Source organism: Notamacropus eugenii, chromosome 2 (genome assembly GCF_028372415.1).
Source record: "Notamacropus eugenii isolate mMacEug1 chromosome 2, mMacEug1.pri_v2, whole genome shotgun sequence".
NCBI classification, from domain to species: Eukaryota; Metazoa; Chordata; class Mammalia; order Diprotodontia; family Macropodidae; genus Notamacropus; species Notamacropus eugenii.
In genome coordinates, this window is record NC_092873.1 from 358,825,332 (window position 1) to 358,844,263 (window position 18,932).

General features: G+C 38.8%; 1 protein-coding gene across 7 annotated transcripts in view; it reads right to left on the minus strand.

Annotated features, from left to right (window-relative positions):
- Window positions 1–18,932, minus strand: part of STAT3 (signal transducer and activator of transcription 3) — a 54,344-nt gene that overhangs the window by 14,576 nt on the left and 20,836 nt on the right. For 6 of the 7 annotated variants that reach the window (XM_072646509.1, XM_072646512.1, XM_072646507.1 and 3 more), the window contains exons 2-11: window positions 10,200–10,351; window positions 7,174–7,318; window positions 6,466–6,564; window positions 5,256–5,351; window positions 4,991–5,072; window positions 4,691–4,785; window positions 4,376–4,527; window positions 2,611–2,769; window positions 2,393–2,485; window positions 1,361–1,420 (exon numbers count right to left, since the gene is read on the minus strand). In XM_072646509.1, the coding sequence (XP_072502610.1) occupies window positions 1,361–1,420; window positions 2,393–2,485; window positions 2,611–2,769; window positions 4,376–4,527; window positions 4,691–4,785; window positions 4,991–5,072; window positions 5,256–5,351; window positions 6,466–6,564; window positions 7,174–7,318; window positions 10,200–10,327 (1,109 nt within the window). In that variant the 5' untranslated portion in view covers window positions 10,328–10,351. Of the gene's footprint in view, window positions 1–1,360; window positions 1,421–2,392; window positions 2,486–2,610; window positions 2,770–4,375; window positions 4,528–4,690; window positions 4,786–4,990; window positions 5,073–5,255; window positions 5,352–6,465; window positions 6,565–7,173; window positions 7,319–10,199; window positions 10,352–15,657; window positions 15,717–18,932 lie in introns of those variants that run through there. The other variant, XM_072646508.1, reaches the window with a different exon arrangement.

Here is an 18,932-nt window from a genome sequence, read left to right on the forward strand (position 1 = left end):
AAGGATTAAAAGAATTAAAAGGAGTCTTTTTCCCTGAGGAGTTAGTTTGACTGATATCTCCCAGAATAAGAGAAAACTCATTAATAAAGTCTAGATTAAAGGAAACATAGTTATTACATTAACTAAAGTTACAGGGTTGAAGTAAATTAAGCAGTAACTTAGTAGTTGAAGACTGATGACTAGTACCAGCCTATACCTAGAAACCTGGATCTCTTTAACTGTTTCCTAATTGCATAAATATGTATGCATGTGTATGTAATTATATTGAATAATATTAAAATTTACTAAGTACTATTAGGGCTACAATTTTAAATAGAAAATGCCGTTAATAAGTCCTTGGAAGGATGTGCTATGTGCATTCTAAATCAATGGTGTCAAACTCAAAGAGAAACATCACTATGGGATGCATGCTGACTTAGAAAACCACAAGTTAACATTATCAATGTTACATTGTATTTTCATATGTTTTTGTTAAACATTTCCCAATTACATTTTAATCTGGTTCAGCGTTTTGTGGGCATGTGGACATGGGGCATGTGGGCATGTGGAGTTTGATACCTTTACTCTAAATTATTCATGCCTATGGAGATACAGCATGGTGCAGTGGATAGAGAAATCCTTGACCTGGGTTTAAGTCCTGCCCTTGACATAAGCTAACTGTGCATCCATGGGCAACTAATTTCTCTCAATGCCATAGACAACTCTCTAAGATTCTTAAGTTAAAAAAGAGTTGCCAATTGGCATCAATGGAAGGTATTTCCACACCTGGATTTCCCTACACAATCATGGAACTGGACAAAAGTAGAAAAAAACATAAAAAGAAACCTAGCCACTCAGATCATGTAACCATAACTAGAAAAGTAGTGACAGTTTTCCAAAGTGTAGGCATAAAACTTAGGAAGAAATTAAGGTTGATGAAGGGTGACTAAATCTATGGACTAATAGCAAACATTTCACCTCCCAATAAAGGAAGTGTGGCAAAGTGCACCATAGCAAATTTCAACTCAAATCTTCACAGACAATGGTGGTTATGCGAGCACATGGCAACACATTTCATATAACTAAAGATACGATGCCTAGATACGAAATTTTCTGGGAGGAAATTCTGGATTTTCCTTTTCTTTTTTGACTTTACTTTTCTGTTTCAGAATCTATACACAGAGAACAAACTCAACAAGTGAAAAGAACTGTCAATTACAGACTTTCTAAATGAAGGTTTTTTTCTCTCCTTCTTTACAAATGATAAGAGTCCCAAATGAAGACTGAATCTTCATCTTTGAGCCAAGTCTTTGGAAAGTCCTTTCCTCCATCCCCTTATTCAAAAATAACAAAAACAGGGCTAAAGCCACAGGTTACTTACTTGTCTATGCACACTTTAATTTTAAGTTGATAGTTTAATTCAGGAAATTTGACCAATAACCTATTAGAAAAGTCAATATAGTTTTTTAAGTCACATAAAAACAATTACATTAGGGGGCAACATAAGTCAAAGATTCCCCAAGATGAAGAAAAGTCTAATTTCATCACAAAACCCTTGCTTCCCATAAAAAAAAAAGTTTGAAAAATTCTGTCCCTCAAAAATCATGATGCCAAATTACACTTTCCCAAACACTAAAACACTGTCTTTAGCACCTTTAATTTTGGGTACTTGGGGTATCTTAGGTAAGTCAAGAACTAAAGATGAGGGCATACTGTTATGAGGGGGCAATGAAAATGTTTGTTAAAACTACTTCATGGAAAGCGTTACAGAAACATGTGTACCACAGCTTAAATACTGCTTACTAAACCTGAAACTCAAAGCCTTATTAACTGCATTTCTATAGAGGGAAATTTTGAGAGTGGCAGGGCAAAACCCTAGCTTACCTGCTTGAGGACAAAAGTGTGAAATTAACACTCCCACTTATAAGCCCAAATGGTATCTGCTACAGGTCTGCAAGGTGACATTTACTACAACATTCAACAGACTCTAAGGTCACAAGACTAATAATTAAAAGGAGGACAGGGGTTCCTGAGGCAGCTAAAAGGAGAAGACCCAAGTAGCCTGCTGGTTTTCTCAATAATTAAACACATATCCTTACTCTGAAGGTCAAAAGAGACCACAGGCCAGTAGAACTCTCCCCCCACCCCAAGAGAATAATATGAACAGGAGGCTAGGAAATAATCTGCCCCATTTATTGTTATTGCTGGGGATACTGGGAATCCTGCCAACTGGACTATAATCGTATGTGTATGCCTGGATAGATATGAGGGAAGCCCATCCTTCCTCCTGACACTGATGTCAAATGGAAAGTCATTTTCCTAAAGTTGTAGGTTACCTACCCCTCTGGAAATACAGAATCCTTTCCAGGTAACAATTCTGCCCCTACCCTAAGAATAGACAGACATGACCCACCTGACTTTGGTAGTGAACTGAACACCTGTCTTGATGACCAAGGGCCGATCAGGGTGCATAGGCATGCAGGGTTGCCGCTCTACAACAAAGGCACTGAAAGGAGAAAAGGGCAGGGAGAGGAAGAAGCATCTTAGACAGAAGCCACATTTTAGGGGCTCCTTTACCTCAAGCTGAATGAATTGGAAATAACTTCTCTGAGGTAGTGAAGTCCACATTACCTTTTCATTAAATTCCTAAAGAGCTCCACAATTCTCTCTTCCAGCATAGGTCGGTGTTGGACAATAGGGTCACCTTTATAGGAGACTTTCTGCTGTAATTCCTCTAGCTTCTTTATCTGCTGACGGGTCTGGAGCTGAGATTCGGCTAAGGAAGTTATCCTACAGACAATACCAGTGACTCTATGTTATATATTGTGTGTGTGTGTGTGTGTGTGTGTGTGTGTGTGTGTGTGTGTGTGTGAAGGAGGTATAGAAAGATGAATTTTCAGGAAGGAAAGGAAAAGAAAAGCTAACAGCAGAATTCCAGCATAAATACTATCCAAACACTCCCTGGACTGTGTACTTACTTTGCAATTTAAAAAATGTAAAAAGGAATCTTTAGAAATCTTTTATTTTGAGATCTAAACCTATATTATTAAGAAGCACTATGAAGCTTGCACTTAAAAATGATTTACAAAATTGAATGCTGGGGTCCAGGGACTAAGAATTGAAATTTAGGGTTGGATTTCTCCATTTATAAATATGTTCATGACAGGCAGCATGGGGTGGCAGCAAAGGACTGGCCTGGAGACAGCAAGACCAGGGCTCATGCCCTGCCTCTGACATGTGCTAATTGAGTGCTTTAGACAAATGTCTTACTCTCAGCATACCCCAGAATTGTTAGAAGCAAGCAGCTGGGTGGTACAGTGGGGAGCATGATAGGCCTAGAGTCAGGAAGGTCCCAGTACAAATGTGGCCTCACCACTCACTAGTTGTGTGATCCTGAGCAAGTCACTTCACCTGTCTGACTCAGTTTCCTCCTCTATAAAATGAGAATAATAACAGCACCTGCCTCCCAGGGTAATTGTGAGGATCAAATGAGATAGTTGTAAAGCACTTTGCAAAATTTAAAGTGGCATATAAATGCTGACTGTCATTATTATTGTAAATTACAATGTTGGAGGAGGTTTCCACACCAGTAATTCCTTAGAGACAAGAAACTATATATGCAAATAACAACAAATGCACACTTCTGAGAGAGGGATAACAAATATGCAAACAGATGGGGGAAAGGTCAGCAAGGCTGAGTTAACCCTGATGTTGTGAATTAGTGGATGAAACAAAGAACACAAGTTAATGGCACACACTTTTCTCTCAATGGTTCAACACTGATAAAAGGGTCTTAAAACAACCAAAGATCCAAAGGAGGAAGACAAGGCAACCCTAGGGATTACTTAACTCCCCACCAGGCACTTAGCTCTGCATCTCCATTATTTAGTTCCTTCTATTCCTAGTACTTTCCCACTATTTCTTCATTAAAAAAGCATTTCAAAACACTTTAATTGATCACATAACTAAATCCCTATATACATTTTATTTTTTTTGAAGCTGGGCCTCCCTGTCCAGCCCAGGTTGGAAGTGCAGTAACCATGCAAGGGTCTGATCCCACTGCTGACTGGCATGAAGCTTGGACCTGCTACATTTCTAACAGTCCCTGAGCAGCCTGATGGCCCCCCCTCCCCGCCCCCGCAGCTGGAGACTCACCACTCTGGAGACAGACTTAGTAAAGACTCCTGATTGGTTTTAGTTCAGAACTTCTGACCTTAATCGATTCACCAGACTCAGCATCAGCCTCCCTGGCAGCAAGTTCTATCTGGGCCCACCACCATGACCAGAACAAATCTGTGTACTTAAAAGTCTTTAGGTTTAGTATTTTGTTTTAATCCTTGGCCTGGGCCTACTGCTCTGACTACATCCATAGTCAACACAGGGAAAAGAGCTTTACCAGTTCTCCAAGCGATCCAGGCAGATGTTGGGAGGACCTCCAATACAAGCAATCTGTTGTCTCCTCTTCCAGTCAGCCAGTTCCTCATCTGTGAGAGTCTTCTGCACATACTCCATGGCTGAAAGAAGCCCTGCTAATTCACTCACAATTCCCTGTTTGGAAACCATATGGGAAATATTCTGATATAGATTTTAACCACCCTCTACAGTCAGGTCAAAATAAGGAGGTTGTAAAAAGTAGGAAAAGCAAGGCCATGCTGTTACAAGGGAGCAGTGCTTGTGACGACGACTGGGAGAAAGTGCCTCATTTTCCTACCCTCCGCATCTGGTCGAGAGCAGTCAGCATCTGTTCCAGCTGCTGCATCTTCTGCCTAGTCACCGACTGGTTATTTCCATTTAGATCTTGCATGTCTGTTGAGGAAAGGTGGATGCTAACTAACCAGGAGACAGATTCTAGGCAAGCCCTTAGTGCTCAAGTACCAACACCTTCTGATAGACCCCAGAGCTGAAGAGAGGGTGAACTAGTCAACAAAGCCTCTTCCACCCCACATTCCCTTATCCCTCTATAGTGAACAGTCACTTTTTGCAGAAGATTTTTTTTCTAATATGTACGTGCCTCCTTGACTTTTTAGTGTCTTGTAGTTGAAATCAAAGTCATCCTGGAGATTCTCCACCACTTTCATTTTCTGTTCCAGATCCTGCAAAACATAACATATGAGAATTCTTATTTCCTGGAGGGAAGGGAGGGAAAAGATAGAGGAGAAAGAAAGAAATATGTTCCCTAGAGGGAACTAAAATGAAGCTATCCCCTTCAAGTAGGGCACACAAAACACGCACAGAGTTCTGAAGACGTGGCTCTTTCGCGAACCAGACTCATTTACCTGGACTCTTTTCCTCACATCCTGCAAGTGCTGCTCCAGCATCTGCTGCTTTTCTGTCACCACAGCAGCTGTGGGGTGGTTGGCTTGTCCTCCTTGCTGCCAAAAAGGGAACAAACAGGCATGTGGGTACAGGCACGAAATGGAAAATTACACTCCAATTCCAGCATCACCTCAGAATGCTGCCACACCAGCCGAAAACGGAGGCTGCAATGAGTTTGGCATTGCACCCAGCAGCCGAGGCGCTCCCAGGGCTCTCCAGGTGTTGCCAGTCTGAGCAGCAGCAGTGCTGATGGCCAACAAAAATGACAATAAATCTATTCAGAGGCACAATACTCTGGACAAAGGGGTAGTGATCTTCATTTCTGTCTGTGACTCCATGGCCAGCAGGGTGCCTGGCCTATAGCAGGTACTTAATAAATATTTGTTGAAGGAATAAAAAAGATGTTTCTTTCCTTTAAAAATTTATATTCTAAGATATGGAAAGAGACAGAGAGAGCTTAATAGAAGATCTCCTGAAGAAGAAAGAAGTTGAACACCTACTAAGTAAAAGTTCCTAATGGGGGATGAATGTAAACTATCTTGTCCTAACAGCAGAACCAACACCTGATGGGGTTGGCAAATTGGAAACACCAAAGGTCAATTTAAGTGTTGGGTTTTTTTTAACCAGTAAAGGTTAACAACACTCTTCTTGGAAACACAAATGAAGACAGTTATCCATAATGCTGGAAATGAGCCACAAATATTCTCTGTATGAATAAAGACACAGATGGATACACCAGGGACAGTCCTACTTTTTTATACTTAGCATTCCTATCACAAGTTAGAAGTTTCAACCAAGGACTTGACTCTTAAATTCCTTTATCCTATGGAATAGTCCAGCACCGTAACAGGGAGTACACTACTAGTGTCTTGGTCAATCAACACTATCCTAACCAAATGGGCTTAGCAGGCTCAGGGTTTCATTCTTCCTGTGGGCCAATTAGGACCACACTGTTCCAAGATAGAGTCAAGACTGCATCCTTAGTTTCATCTATCTCACAAACATATGTAAAGACAGATTGTGTGAGAGTGTTGTTACCTAAGTGTAAACTTGTTTCTGACTACCGGAAAACATCCAAAGGACACAATCAACAATGCATAAGCAGTATTAAATTAGTACATGACAGAAAGCACATTATCAAACATTTTTCTGCTCTGGCCCATGTCTCACCTGGGCGGCTGTGGCTGCTGTCTGAAGGAGACGAGACTCCTCCCACAGGCACCGAGCCACGATCCTGGCAATCTCCATTGGCTTTTCAAGATATCTGCTCTATAATGGGGGATAGGGGAGACAGAGAGGGAGGAGAAAGATGCAATTAGCTAAAACAAAATCAGGGCAGGTTATTTATTCACTTCCTTCCTTTTTAAATGCCACAGTAGGAGTAGCATCTCTCCTGTCTCATTTTCACAGTCTATTTTATATTTTTATCTTTGTATGCTGTCTGAACAATGAAAGTCACAGATACTCCCTCAAGCCCTCAAGGCTGAGACATCATGGTTTTGCTCTGTTCTTTCAAAAGGAGAGAACTGCAGCTTACATTCATGGACACAGACTGTTAATTTGCCTTTAGCGCTCAGAGACTGTTCAATTAACATCACATTTCCCAGTGTCACAGGAAAGCTATGCCCCTATGTTAGAGCTGCAGCAGGAGATGGATGAAAAGTTCTAGTAACATAACACTAGTTCCACATGTACTGAGATTTGAGAGAAGACTATCACATCTCTTCCTGTTACTCAAATGGACAAACCTCCTCTTTGGCTATGTTCTGTTTACTTCAACAAAAAGTAAGTGGAGTAGCATTCTCGTAGATAGGGAGAAAGCTGCTGGCCCTGTCCTAATGGTCAAATTTCTTTTTCATTTTAGATTTTCTGCCCTACCTGCAGGAACTGTTTGATTCTCCGAAGGTTGTGTTGATAGAGGACATTTGACTCCTGAAGGAAGCGGCTATATTGCTGGTCAATCTCACCCAAGAGGTTGTGGAAGACCAAGGTGGCATGTGACTCTTTACTGGCAGCATAAGCCCTGGAAGAAAGAATGAAATTAGGGAATGATCCAGAAAAACACAGAGCTTCCAGGGTATTCACTCAAAAAGAAAAGCCCCACCAGGAAGGGAAAATAAACAAGGAGCCATTACTATAACTCTAAAGTGGGTCTTATAAATTCCAAAAAGCAAGTGTTTGTGTGCCCCTGACCACTTTCACTTCTAAATGGTCTCCTTAGCTTGTTTTAAATATATAAACGATTCTGCATAGGGATTATCTATAGCAAAGGCAGAGTTCCTGGCTGATTTTCCCTTGTCATCCAATGAAATCCTGAGTTATTTCTACCCTACCTTGTTAGTGAGAAAACAAACTTATAGTAACAGTTTAAGCCAAAAATATGCTGTAAAAATATTCCCATATAATATTTTAAAGTTAACTAGAAAAGACTGATTCCTTTGCCACTAACTGTTCTATGAGAAGGCCTACACTGAACTCATCCCTCTACCCCACTATAAGTCCCTTTTCTGTTATTTTTAGTAAGTTTTTTTTAATTAACATTTGCTATTTCTTACATCATCATAGTTTCCAATATAGCCTTCCTTCTCCACTTAACAGAAAGTCATCCCATATGACAAATAGTGGGTTGTTCTTTTTTAAGAGAAGAAAAAAAGTCAGCACAACTAATAGATATATTGACAAAAGCTACGAACATGTGTAATGTTTAACATATGTGGACCTCTTACCTTCATGAAAAGGCAGGTTGGGAATATTTTCTCATGTCCCTTCATTCAAGTCCCACTGGTTCTCTATAATTTTGTTTCATAATTTTGTTTTATTTACTTTTGATGTTTTTGGTGTGTCACAATTCTTTCCATTTATATTGCTCGAGTTACCGGAAATATTGTTTTCTTAACTCTGCTTACTTCACTCTACATCAGTTCATATAGTTCCAAATTCTCTGTATTCATCACACATATCACTTTTTATAGCATAGTAATATTCCATTACAGTCATGCACCACAATATTTTAGCCATTCCCCAATCAATTTGCACCTACTTTGTTTCCAATTCTAAGCTATAATCAAAAGTGCTGCTATAAATATTTTGGAGCATATAGGAGATTAGTTCTAATTGATGGCTTCTTTGTGGCATAACCCCAGTATTGGAGTTTCTGGATCAAAGGGTCCATGTATGGACTAAAATGTCCGTTTTAGTCACTTTATTTGCATTACTCCAAATTTGCTTTCCAAAATGGTTCTGTACCATTTCAAAGCTCCACCAACAATGTATTAATGTGCCTATCTTTCCACAACCCCGCCAACATTGACTGGTTGTCTTTTAAAATTTTTTTTAATTTTTGCCAATGTGCATGGTATGAAGTGAAACCTCAGAGTGGTTCTGACTTGCATTTCAATTATTATTAGTGATTTAGAGCATTTTTTCATATGGTTGTGAATACTTGGCAGTTCTTTTGGGAATTATTTGTTCATATGCTTTGACTATTTTGAGGAATACCTATGAGTCTCATATATACTTATAAATTGTTTCTATATCTTAGATCCCAAACATTTATGAGAGAAATTTTCACAAAGATTTTTTTCCTATTTGATCACTTCCCTTCTCATCCCAGATGCATTAAGGTTATCTGTGCACAAGCTTCTCAGTTTCCAGTAATCAGTTAGCTAATTTATCTTCTGTAATTGCCTCTATCTCTTCTCTTTGTTATATATATAATTAATTTGTTTTCAGTTTTCTACAATCACTTCCCTAACTCTTAGATTTTCTCCCCCTCCCTTTCCCCTCCCTCCCTGAGATGGCATGCAATCTTATATGGGCTCTACACATACATTCTTATTAGCCACATTTTCATATTAGTCATGTTGCATAGAAGGATTAAAATGAATGGGAGAAACCATGAGAAAAAACAAACCAAAACAAAACATAATACAAGAGAAAATATTCTGCTTCATTCTGTGTTCCAATTCCACAGTTCTTTCTCTGGATGTGGATGGCATTTTGCCTCAAGAGTCCTTTGGGAACGTTTTAGGTCCTTGCATTGCTGGGAAGGGCTAGGTCTACCAGAAACAGTCCTCATACACTGTGGTTGTTACTGTATACAACGTTCTCCTTTATCTCTTCTTTTGTTAAGAATACATTCCTTATCCACAGCTGTGAGAGGTATATGAGCTGTTTCTCCTCTAATTTTTTAATAGTAGGATCTTTTAATATTAAGGTCACACATCCATTTAGAAGGTGCTATGGGGAGTGGTGTTAAGTGTTGGTCTAAGCTTAATTTCTGCCAGATCTCTTTCCATTTTTTCCCAGCAGTTTTTATCAAATAGAGAATTTTCCCCTAGGTAACTTATGTTTTTTATTTAATCAAACACTGGGTTATTGAGTTCTATTGTTTCTGTACATACCTTGTCTAGTCTGTTCCATTAATCTATCTTTCTATTTTTTTTTTTTTAACCAATACTAGATGGTTTTGATGACTGCTGCTTTATAATATGGTTTGAGGTCTGGAAGTGCTACTCCCTCTTCATCCTTATCATTTCCCTTCATAGTCTAGATCTTTTGTTTTTCTAAATGAATTTTACTATTATTTTGGCAAGTTCTGTAAAGTATACTCTTGGTAATTTAATTAGGATAGCATTAAAAGTGCAAATTGATTTTGGTAGTAGTTATTTTAATTATATTAGCACAGCGTAGCCATGAGCACCTACTATTCCTCCAGTTATTTAGCTCATTCTTTAAATAAAGACATGCTTTGTAATTGAACCTATGCAAATCTTTTGTGTGCCCTTTTTCTTTCAAAAATTTATTTTTTTTAATTTAAAATATTCTCACAACATTTCTCTCAATTCAAAGCAAAGATCAACCTTTTAGGGGAGAGCCACCCAAATCTCAAAAAGAAGACTTACCAGTCTTGGCTCTCTATCCAGGGAGCCAGGAATTGCCTCAGCTCCATGGGAAAGCTGTCACTGTACAACTGGTGAAGCTGCTCCAGGTACCGTGTGTCAAGCTGCTGCAACTGGTTCCATTGGGCCATCTTGCTGGAGTCTAGGGTTGTCAGCTACAAAGGAAGGAGCACATATGGTTGGTGTGAATCCTGAGACAACTAGTGTACTTGTACTCAGAGCATGATAAGGGATGACAGTATATTTGGAAAGAGAAGTCTATACATTACTTTGCTCCATCTGGGTGATGCATACACTGATCACAAGTCTCCTGGCTTTGTAAACCAAATGTGGTTTCCACTAAATTACAAGATTAGGGATGTATACATTATGCAAATCTCTCAGGTAATTTAAGATAAAATCAAGGCTATATTAAGAATATGGTGATAGAATAAGTATAGAATGAAGATGAAAGTGGGAAGCTAATTCTAGTAATGAACTTTTTTTAGTTAAAATTTTTTTTCAATTATCAAGCATTGATTTTCTTTTCCCTCAAACCTCTCCTTCAGTGGGGAAAAGAAAAGGAAAAGAAAAAAAATTCCTTCTAACAAATATGTATAGTCAAGCAAAACAAATTTTCATACTGGCCATGTCCACAAATCTATGTCTCATTCTGCATATTTAAGTTAATTTTAAAATGCATACAAAAATTTATCCATACATTTAATAACTCAATTTTAAATACGCTCTGTTGATGGGATATTTAAATATATGGAATGAGAGTTTCATGAAGCCAGTCCTGTCCCACATTCCAGAAAACCTGAATGAAATCTTTAAGTTTTAGAGACCAATGTGGCATATCATAACTTGTTTGAAAATTCTCTCAGACCAACTTGGATCATGAAAATGGAAACTCAGATGACACCATTTTAAACAGCTGCAAAAGAATAATGACTAATAGAAGCTCCTATGTATTCAATGGTTTAACAATCTGTGATTGAGTTGATGTGGGTATTTCTTCCACCAACAAAGATCACAACCTTGCTAATCTTCAGCAGATGGTCTTCATGATTTGCTGCAGCTAAAATATGCATCACTCTGCAGCCACATTGGTAATGGGCCTCTGAAATCAGACAGGCTGATCCTCAGTCTAAAGAAATGTAATACAAAATCTGTGACTAGGCTTGTTTTCTAAACTTTCTACCTTGGCAGAACTTTGAGAACCCAAGAATTGGAGAAAGTCTTTCATGGAGGGACATATAATAAGAGGTCTCAGAATCATCAAAAGCACTGATAGACCAAGGGATGTCAGGGTATATCTCAAGAGGTTGATCTTCAATGAATGATGCAATTCAAAAGGTACAAAGTTACTAGAGGTCCAAGTTTATGACTATTTTTTTATAGTAATAATACTGTATACATATTTTATATCTCAATACATATATAAAATCATTATATTTAAATAGCTCTGAGATCCTATTAATTTGAGAGCTCCCTCCAATGATGCAGATCACAATTCATCCACACCTGTCCTTCCTGTGCAATGTATACCCATGTTCTCTAAAATTCACCATAGGGGAACATGTTGGGGGACTTCACTTTTTTCCAACATCTCAAAGGTACCAGAGGAGCACTTCAATTATCCACTAGTCTTTGCTCTTGCATCTTGACCAGCTCATCTTTTCATCCTGTTATATATTCCTGTTCTTTAGAATTCTTCATGTGATCTATACACATCAGGTGCCTTTCCATTACCCTCTGTGTCCTTCAGCTAACAAGTATTTATTAACTGCTTAATAAATAGCGTCAGGTACTCTGTTAAGCAATGAGTATACAAAGAAAGATAAAAACACCATCGCTGCTCTCAAGGAACTCACATTCTAATCAGTGAGACAACTTGCAAACAATTAAGTACCTGCAAGATAAACATATACAGTGTAAATGAAAAGTAACCTAAGAGGAAAGGCACTAGCAGTACAGGGGACAAGGGAAGGTCTCTGGCAAAAAGTGGAACTTCAGATGTGTCCTGTAGAAAGCCCAGGAAGCCAAAAGACATAGCTGAGGAACAAGAACATCCTGGGCATGGAGAACAGCAAGTAAGACTGTGCTGTTGGACCACAGAGTAAGTAAAGGGGAGTCAAGTCCAAGACTGGAAAGGTAGGAAGAAGCTGGGCTGTGAAGGACTTTAGCTGCCAAACAGGGCATTTTACATTTCAACCTGGAGGTGGCAGGAAGCCACTAGAATTTATTTGGTAGGGGCATGGCCACTTGTGTACTCTGGGAAAATCATTTTGGCAGCTGAGTGGAGGATTAGCTGAGTGATTAGTGGATAGACTGGAATGAAGAGAGAGACAAGGCAGGGAGACCAAACAGAAAGTCACTTCAATAATCCAGGCATGATGTGATAAAGGCATACACCATCTATATGAGTAGAAAGCAGGGCACACATATGAATGTGACAGCAGAAATGACATGATTTAATAACAGACTGAATATTTGGACAAGCTTGAGTGAGAAGTCATAGATAACACTAAGGATTCAAGCCTATGGGGCAGGAAGCATTTTGATGCCTTTGATGGGAACAGGAAAGTTGGGAATGGGGGAGGTTTTGGAGGGAAATATCATGAGTTCTGTTTTGAATATGCTGAATTTGAGATGCTTTTAGGACATCCAGTTTGAGATGTCTAAAAGGCAAGTTGGTGATTCAGGACTGGAGTTTGAGAGAAAGAGTAGGGCTGGATGTACAGATCTTAAACCATCTGCATTGAGATGACAAGGGAACCCATGGAACCTGATGAGATCACCAACTATGATAATATACAGCAGGGATTCTTAACCTTTTTTTGTGTTATGGGCCCCTTTTGGCAATCCTGTGAAGCCTATGGACTCCAAAAATAAAATATGAATTCCAAAAGAAACTAATTACATTAAAATGTAGTTGCTGAAACATTAAAAAACAAAACAAACAAAAAACTAATTCACAGATCCCAGGTTAAGAATGCTTGTCATAGAGGAAAAAAAGGACCCAGGGTGTAATGCCATGAAAACCTATAGAAGACAAAATATTCAGGAGAAAAAAGTGAGTTATAGTGTTAAAGGCTACAGAGAAGTCAGAAGTCAAAAAAAGGCCATTAGATTTGTAAATTAAGACATTATTAGTAGGAGGGTAGTTCCAGTTAAATGATGAGGTTGGAAGGCAGATTGCAAAGGGTTTTGAATTAAGTGAAAAGTGGGGGCACCTGATGGATGGTTAGGTAGTATAGCTGATATAGAGTGTTGGGGGTGAAGTCAAAAAGACCTGAGTTCAAATTCAGCCTCAGACATTTGCTAGCTGTGTGGTCATGAACTTGATTTCTGTTTGCTATAGTTTTCTCAACTATAAAATAGGGATGATAACATCTACCTCAGGGGGTTGTAGTGAGGATCAAATGAGATAAAATTGCTTAGCACAGTACAAAGTACATGGTAGGTACTATATAAATGTTTATTTACTCCCCTGTCCTCTCTTCTCTTCCCTTGCCACCTGGGATAGCTTTCTCAAGGAGCATAGTAGTCATAAAGGGGAGAGATATAAGAAAATAGCTCACAAGGATAGGTGGATCAAGTGAAGATTTTTTTAAGAAGGTCTGAAGGTAGAGGAAAGAGCCAATAATTAAGGACTGGCTGAAGATAAGGGATAAGGGAGATGCTGGAGAAGACAGGAGAGGGTGGGATCAATGTTTCAAGAGATCTGCTTTGGCTAGGAGAAGGGTGAAGGAGAAAGATAGTGGGGCTAAGATGTTTAAGGGATGTGAGGTGAGAAGGAAGGGAAAAGAGAGAGTTCTAGATGAATGCCCTCAATTTTTCCAGTTAAATATGAGGTGAGGGTCTTAGCTTGGAGACTGTGGGGAGGCATGCCCTGGATCAGGACTGAGCAATACATCTGAATAGCATGAACCTCAAAGAAATTCTTAGTGATGTGAGAGGAAATAACAATGAGAAGAACAAGGGGTATTCTGACTCCTTCATCATAACCAGAGAGTATATAACAGGTGTTGGAAAGGATGGCCAGGGATGTAGCTTCATGAGGAGGGAGTCAAGTCTCAGTAAGTACACGAAGCTGGAAGAAGGGATAAGAGTGTGCCCATTATCTTTAGTTCTTCAGAGGCAATGGTGTTCTATGTCCAAACTGCCATACACCAACTTCAGAGTCAGTAAAAGAGCTCTGCAATTTCCCAAAAGCAATCCAAGCTCCCTGTCTTCCTCCAGTTAATTTGAGGTGCAGCTCACTGTCCATTTATACTGTATGATCTAGACATACAAATTGCTGGATAAATTTTATAGAGTGTCCATCCAAATGCATGGTTAAATCTGGGCAACAGATATTCCTTATCCATTTGGCCTTACCTGGGTAGAGGGACAGGTGTGAAAAAAATCAAACTGATTCTGACTCCATTTATCACCACTAACATTCTGTATAACTGCCTAAAGCCACATTCCGGTGTGTTTAAATTAAGTTCATAAGTTTGAAAGTTCAGCTTTGCTTATATTAATGACCAGTTTTCCTGAGTTAAGTTTAAACATTCATCTGTCCTATAAATCACTTTTAATTGGAAGAATCTCATTATCTCTGTATCACCGCTATCCTTGACTAATTAGAAGAAATCTGTTATCTCTTTGTCACTAGTTGTCCTTGTACAGTGAGAGGAAATATCTGTATATTATTAATTATTCTTGTAGAATGCAGGTGGGTTCAATTGATCTGCAATTTCCTGGTGACAGGATGGAGGAGGGGTTGTGGCTACCTCGCATTCCAAATGTCCATCCAATCACATTGTTTTCCATGCCATGATGTTTCTAACTTTGTAATCAATCATATTATTTCCCCCATCTATGATTAGTCCCTTGACACCTTTAAAATTATATTGCCTCTAGCAGGGATCTCCTCTATATAAACTTGATACCGCTGCTTTTTCCACCTTTGTTCTATTTAGTGACATTTCTACTCCCTCTATAAGCACATCAAAGACTGTGATGTCAGGGTCCAACTGTGATGCTTTCTCAATCCTTGGTGGAAAAAACAGTTTATTAAAATAGTTTTTTGCCATCTTTTCCACTTCTGTTTGTAGTCCTGTTTTCATCCTTCAACATCCTTGGGATGATGCTGGTTAACTGGATATCTTTCCAACCTTTCTTTTAACTGCTTTGACATTCCACTGTTTCTCTCTGCAGCATGAGATGTTACTGCTCATAATCAGTTATCATTAGTCTTCATAACATTTTATAAATTAGTTTATATGTTAATTTGGTGTTGCCTTTCGCAATCATCTCTCTCCATTTGGCAAGTCGGATGTTTGCTAAATAAGGCACTTTCTGGATTATTTTGGTTAATAATAATAATTGTTATGTATAATATGGAGTGAGCGGCTAGGTGGTGCAGTGGATAGAGTACTGGGCCTGGAGTCAGGAAGATCTGAGTTCAAGTCCAGCCTCAGACACTTACTAGCTGTGTGGCCCTGAGGAAGTCACTTCATCATGTGCCTCAATTTCCTCATCTGTAAAATCACCTGGAGAAGGAAATGACAAATCACTCTAGTATCTTTGCCAAGAAAACCCCAAATGGCATTACAAAGAGTCAGATACAACTGAAATGACTGAATAACAACATAATATGGAGTACTCAAAATTCTTAGTGCAGCTTTAGTTCTTAAGAGTACGTAACCATCTATGTATGTTACTTCATATTGTTTCAACAGAACCAAAAGCCACCAGACTGGTATTCTTGTTTTTAAGAGCAGGAAGCTTGTTCACCTGTAAGAGTAAGAGGTTTAAAGAATCATTATCTGACGGGTGAGAATACTGTTTGTGCTGTGAACCTCCCTTTTCTGGGAAGCAGATATGGGACATGCTTAGAGGCTGGTTAAAGTCAAAATTGGATCCTTAGTGGAAGTACAGGTAAAAATATCACAGGGGCTGTGGAAGAAAAGATACTCTTCTAAACTATTTGGCTGCTAAGGACCCTAACTGAATATTTTTTTTTTTTGAGGGCCAGAGTTGGCATTTAATACTATTTGGTAAGAGGCCTCACAATGGGAAAGGTCTATGGAAGGAAGCAACTGTTAACATACATACAGTCTGCGTCCTGCTGCTATCAGGGTTCCACAAGTATAATTTCTTTCACCTTTGAAAAATAATGCTATACCGTTTAATAAAGTGGAAAGAGCACTGAGTTTGGCATCAAAACACCTGAATTCTGACTAAATCCCATCTCAGATACTTATTACCCTCTGTGATCTTTGGCAATTCACTTAACCTTTTGGATCCTCAGTTTTCCCATCTGTAAAATAAAAGGGTTGTGCCAACCAAAAAGGCTGGTCTTTGATATTTTTTCCAGCTGTGATCCTATGATAGTGTAAGTCAGAATTCCAGAGCCTCAAGTAAAATTTAGTAAAATCACTTTCCCCCATATAACCTAGCACCTTCTCTGTGTACTTTGGTTAACTTGTCCCCTTCTTCTTCTGTGAAGACCTTGAGTCATATAAATTCTGCCTGCATACAAATTATACCTATGGTTTAAATGGATTGATGTGTCTGCAGAAACAGTCAGAGAATGTGATCAGCTGCAAGGAATTTACATTGAACTCAATAAAAAAAAACAAACCAAAGTTCCATGGAGTCCTTAATGATGATGTTTTGGACAGGACTAAATGGTGGGTTAAGCTTCATCTATATTTCAGTGTTTTAGGAGACAGTATCAGCAAATCTGTGCAGTAAGCTATGATTCAATTCAGTAGTAATAACAACAATAAACATTTATTAAGTATCTATTATGTACAAAGTACTGGGGATATAAAAATTAAAAAGGAAACAATGTCTGAACTCAAGTAACTTATAGTCCACGGAAATCCAACTGTATCTGTTAATTAAACTCAGTGAAGATGTGAGCCAAAAGTTGAGGCTTTCCTATCAATTCCTCATTCTTGACAAAGCACACAGCAATTACATCAGTAACTCACTTTTCAAAAGGGATTTCAGTTTCCAAAATTAAGGCTAGATCTGACAGCTCTTCTTAATACCAATTCAGGCACATACCTAGGAAAGGTAGGGTGATACCAAGGGAAGGTGTTTTGGAGCCAGAGGATGTGAGTTCAAATTCTTGTTCCAACTACTTATTGAGGGGCTTTGGCCAAGTAATTTCACCTCATTAAGTCTCAGTTTCTTCATTTGTATAAAGAATAAAGGAGTGAAATCAGATGGCCTTATTCCAGCCTTAAATTTATAATCTAACACTCTCACTCCTTTTTGTGTAGTTCTGATAGTAGTTTTCCACCAAAGTGGCCCCATTACATATTAACACTGTGTGTATATTTTTTTAAATGTCAGAGGAAGACACATATTCTAACCCATAATATGGTCCTTGAAAGGGGGTTCTTTGATGCAGTGATACCATTATTAGGTTAATAACCCCAAAAAGATTACAGGAAATGGAAAAAGGCTCACATGTTAAAAAAAATTATAGCAGAATTTTCTGTTATAGCAAAGAACTGGAAACAAAGTGAATGCCCATCAACTGGAGAATAGGTGAAAAAAATTATAGTGTTTTATTATAATGGAATATTATCATGTGGTAAGAAGTGATAAAACGGGCAGATTCAAAAAAACTTGGGAGGAACCTGGGCTTTGGTTTCCTCATCTCTTCATCCCTCCTCAAATTTCCTAAGGTTGTCCTTCCCCCACACTCTCTCAGCTGAGAACCTTGCCTCATATTTTACAGAAAAAATTGAGGCCATTCACTGTGACCTCCCTTTTCTCCCTCTTCCTTATCAATATGGTGCCTTCTGCCACTATGTCCTCCTTCGCCCTTGTCTTACATGATGAAGTGGCCTTACTCCTTATGAAGGCTAACCCTTCTATTTGTTCAAGTGATCCCATTCCATCCTGCCTCCTCCAACAGACTGTCCCCTCTTGTCATCCCTACTCTTTCAAAAAACCCTAATTTGATCCTTCCAACCCCCCAACCATCATTGTATGTCTATTTGTAGCTAAAACTCCTTAAAAATACAATCTGCAATAAACTAACTTTTCAAAAAGAATTTCAGTTTCCAAAATAGATTAAAATAGGCTAGTTATCTAACACCCCTCTATCACTATTTTCACTCTTTCCCTGTCTACTGATTGATGTCCTACTGCCATCTCCCAAAAAAGGTCATCTCCACTTTCTCTCTCCTCTCACTCTCTTCTTAACCCTTTACAATCTGGCTTCTACCAAAACTGCTTATTGTACCAAAACTGGTCTCTCCAAAGTTACTAATTATCTCTTAGTTGCCGAATCCAACGGCTCCTTCTCAATCCTCGTTCTCCCTGACATTTCTGAGCCTTTGACATTGATGCTCTCTTCTCTCTAGATTTTCAAGTTATTACTCTCTGCTGGTTTTCCTCCAACCTATCTTACTGTGCTTTCTTTGTCTCCTTTGTTGGATCCTCCTCCAGATCACGCCAGCTAACCAGAGGTCTGCCTCAAGGTTCTGTCCTGGGCCTTCTTCTCTTCTCCCTCTATACTACTTTGTTTGGAGATTTCATCAGCTCCCATGGATTTAATTATCATCTCTATGTCCATGATTCTCAAATCTAGCTATCCTACTCCTTCAAACTCCCCAAATTCCAATCTGGCATATCCAACTGCCTTTTAGACATCTCAAACTGGGTATCTTAAACTTAATATGTCCAAAACTGAACTCATTATCTTTCCCTCTAAACCCTCTCCTTCCAACTATCTTC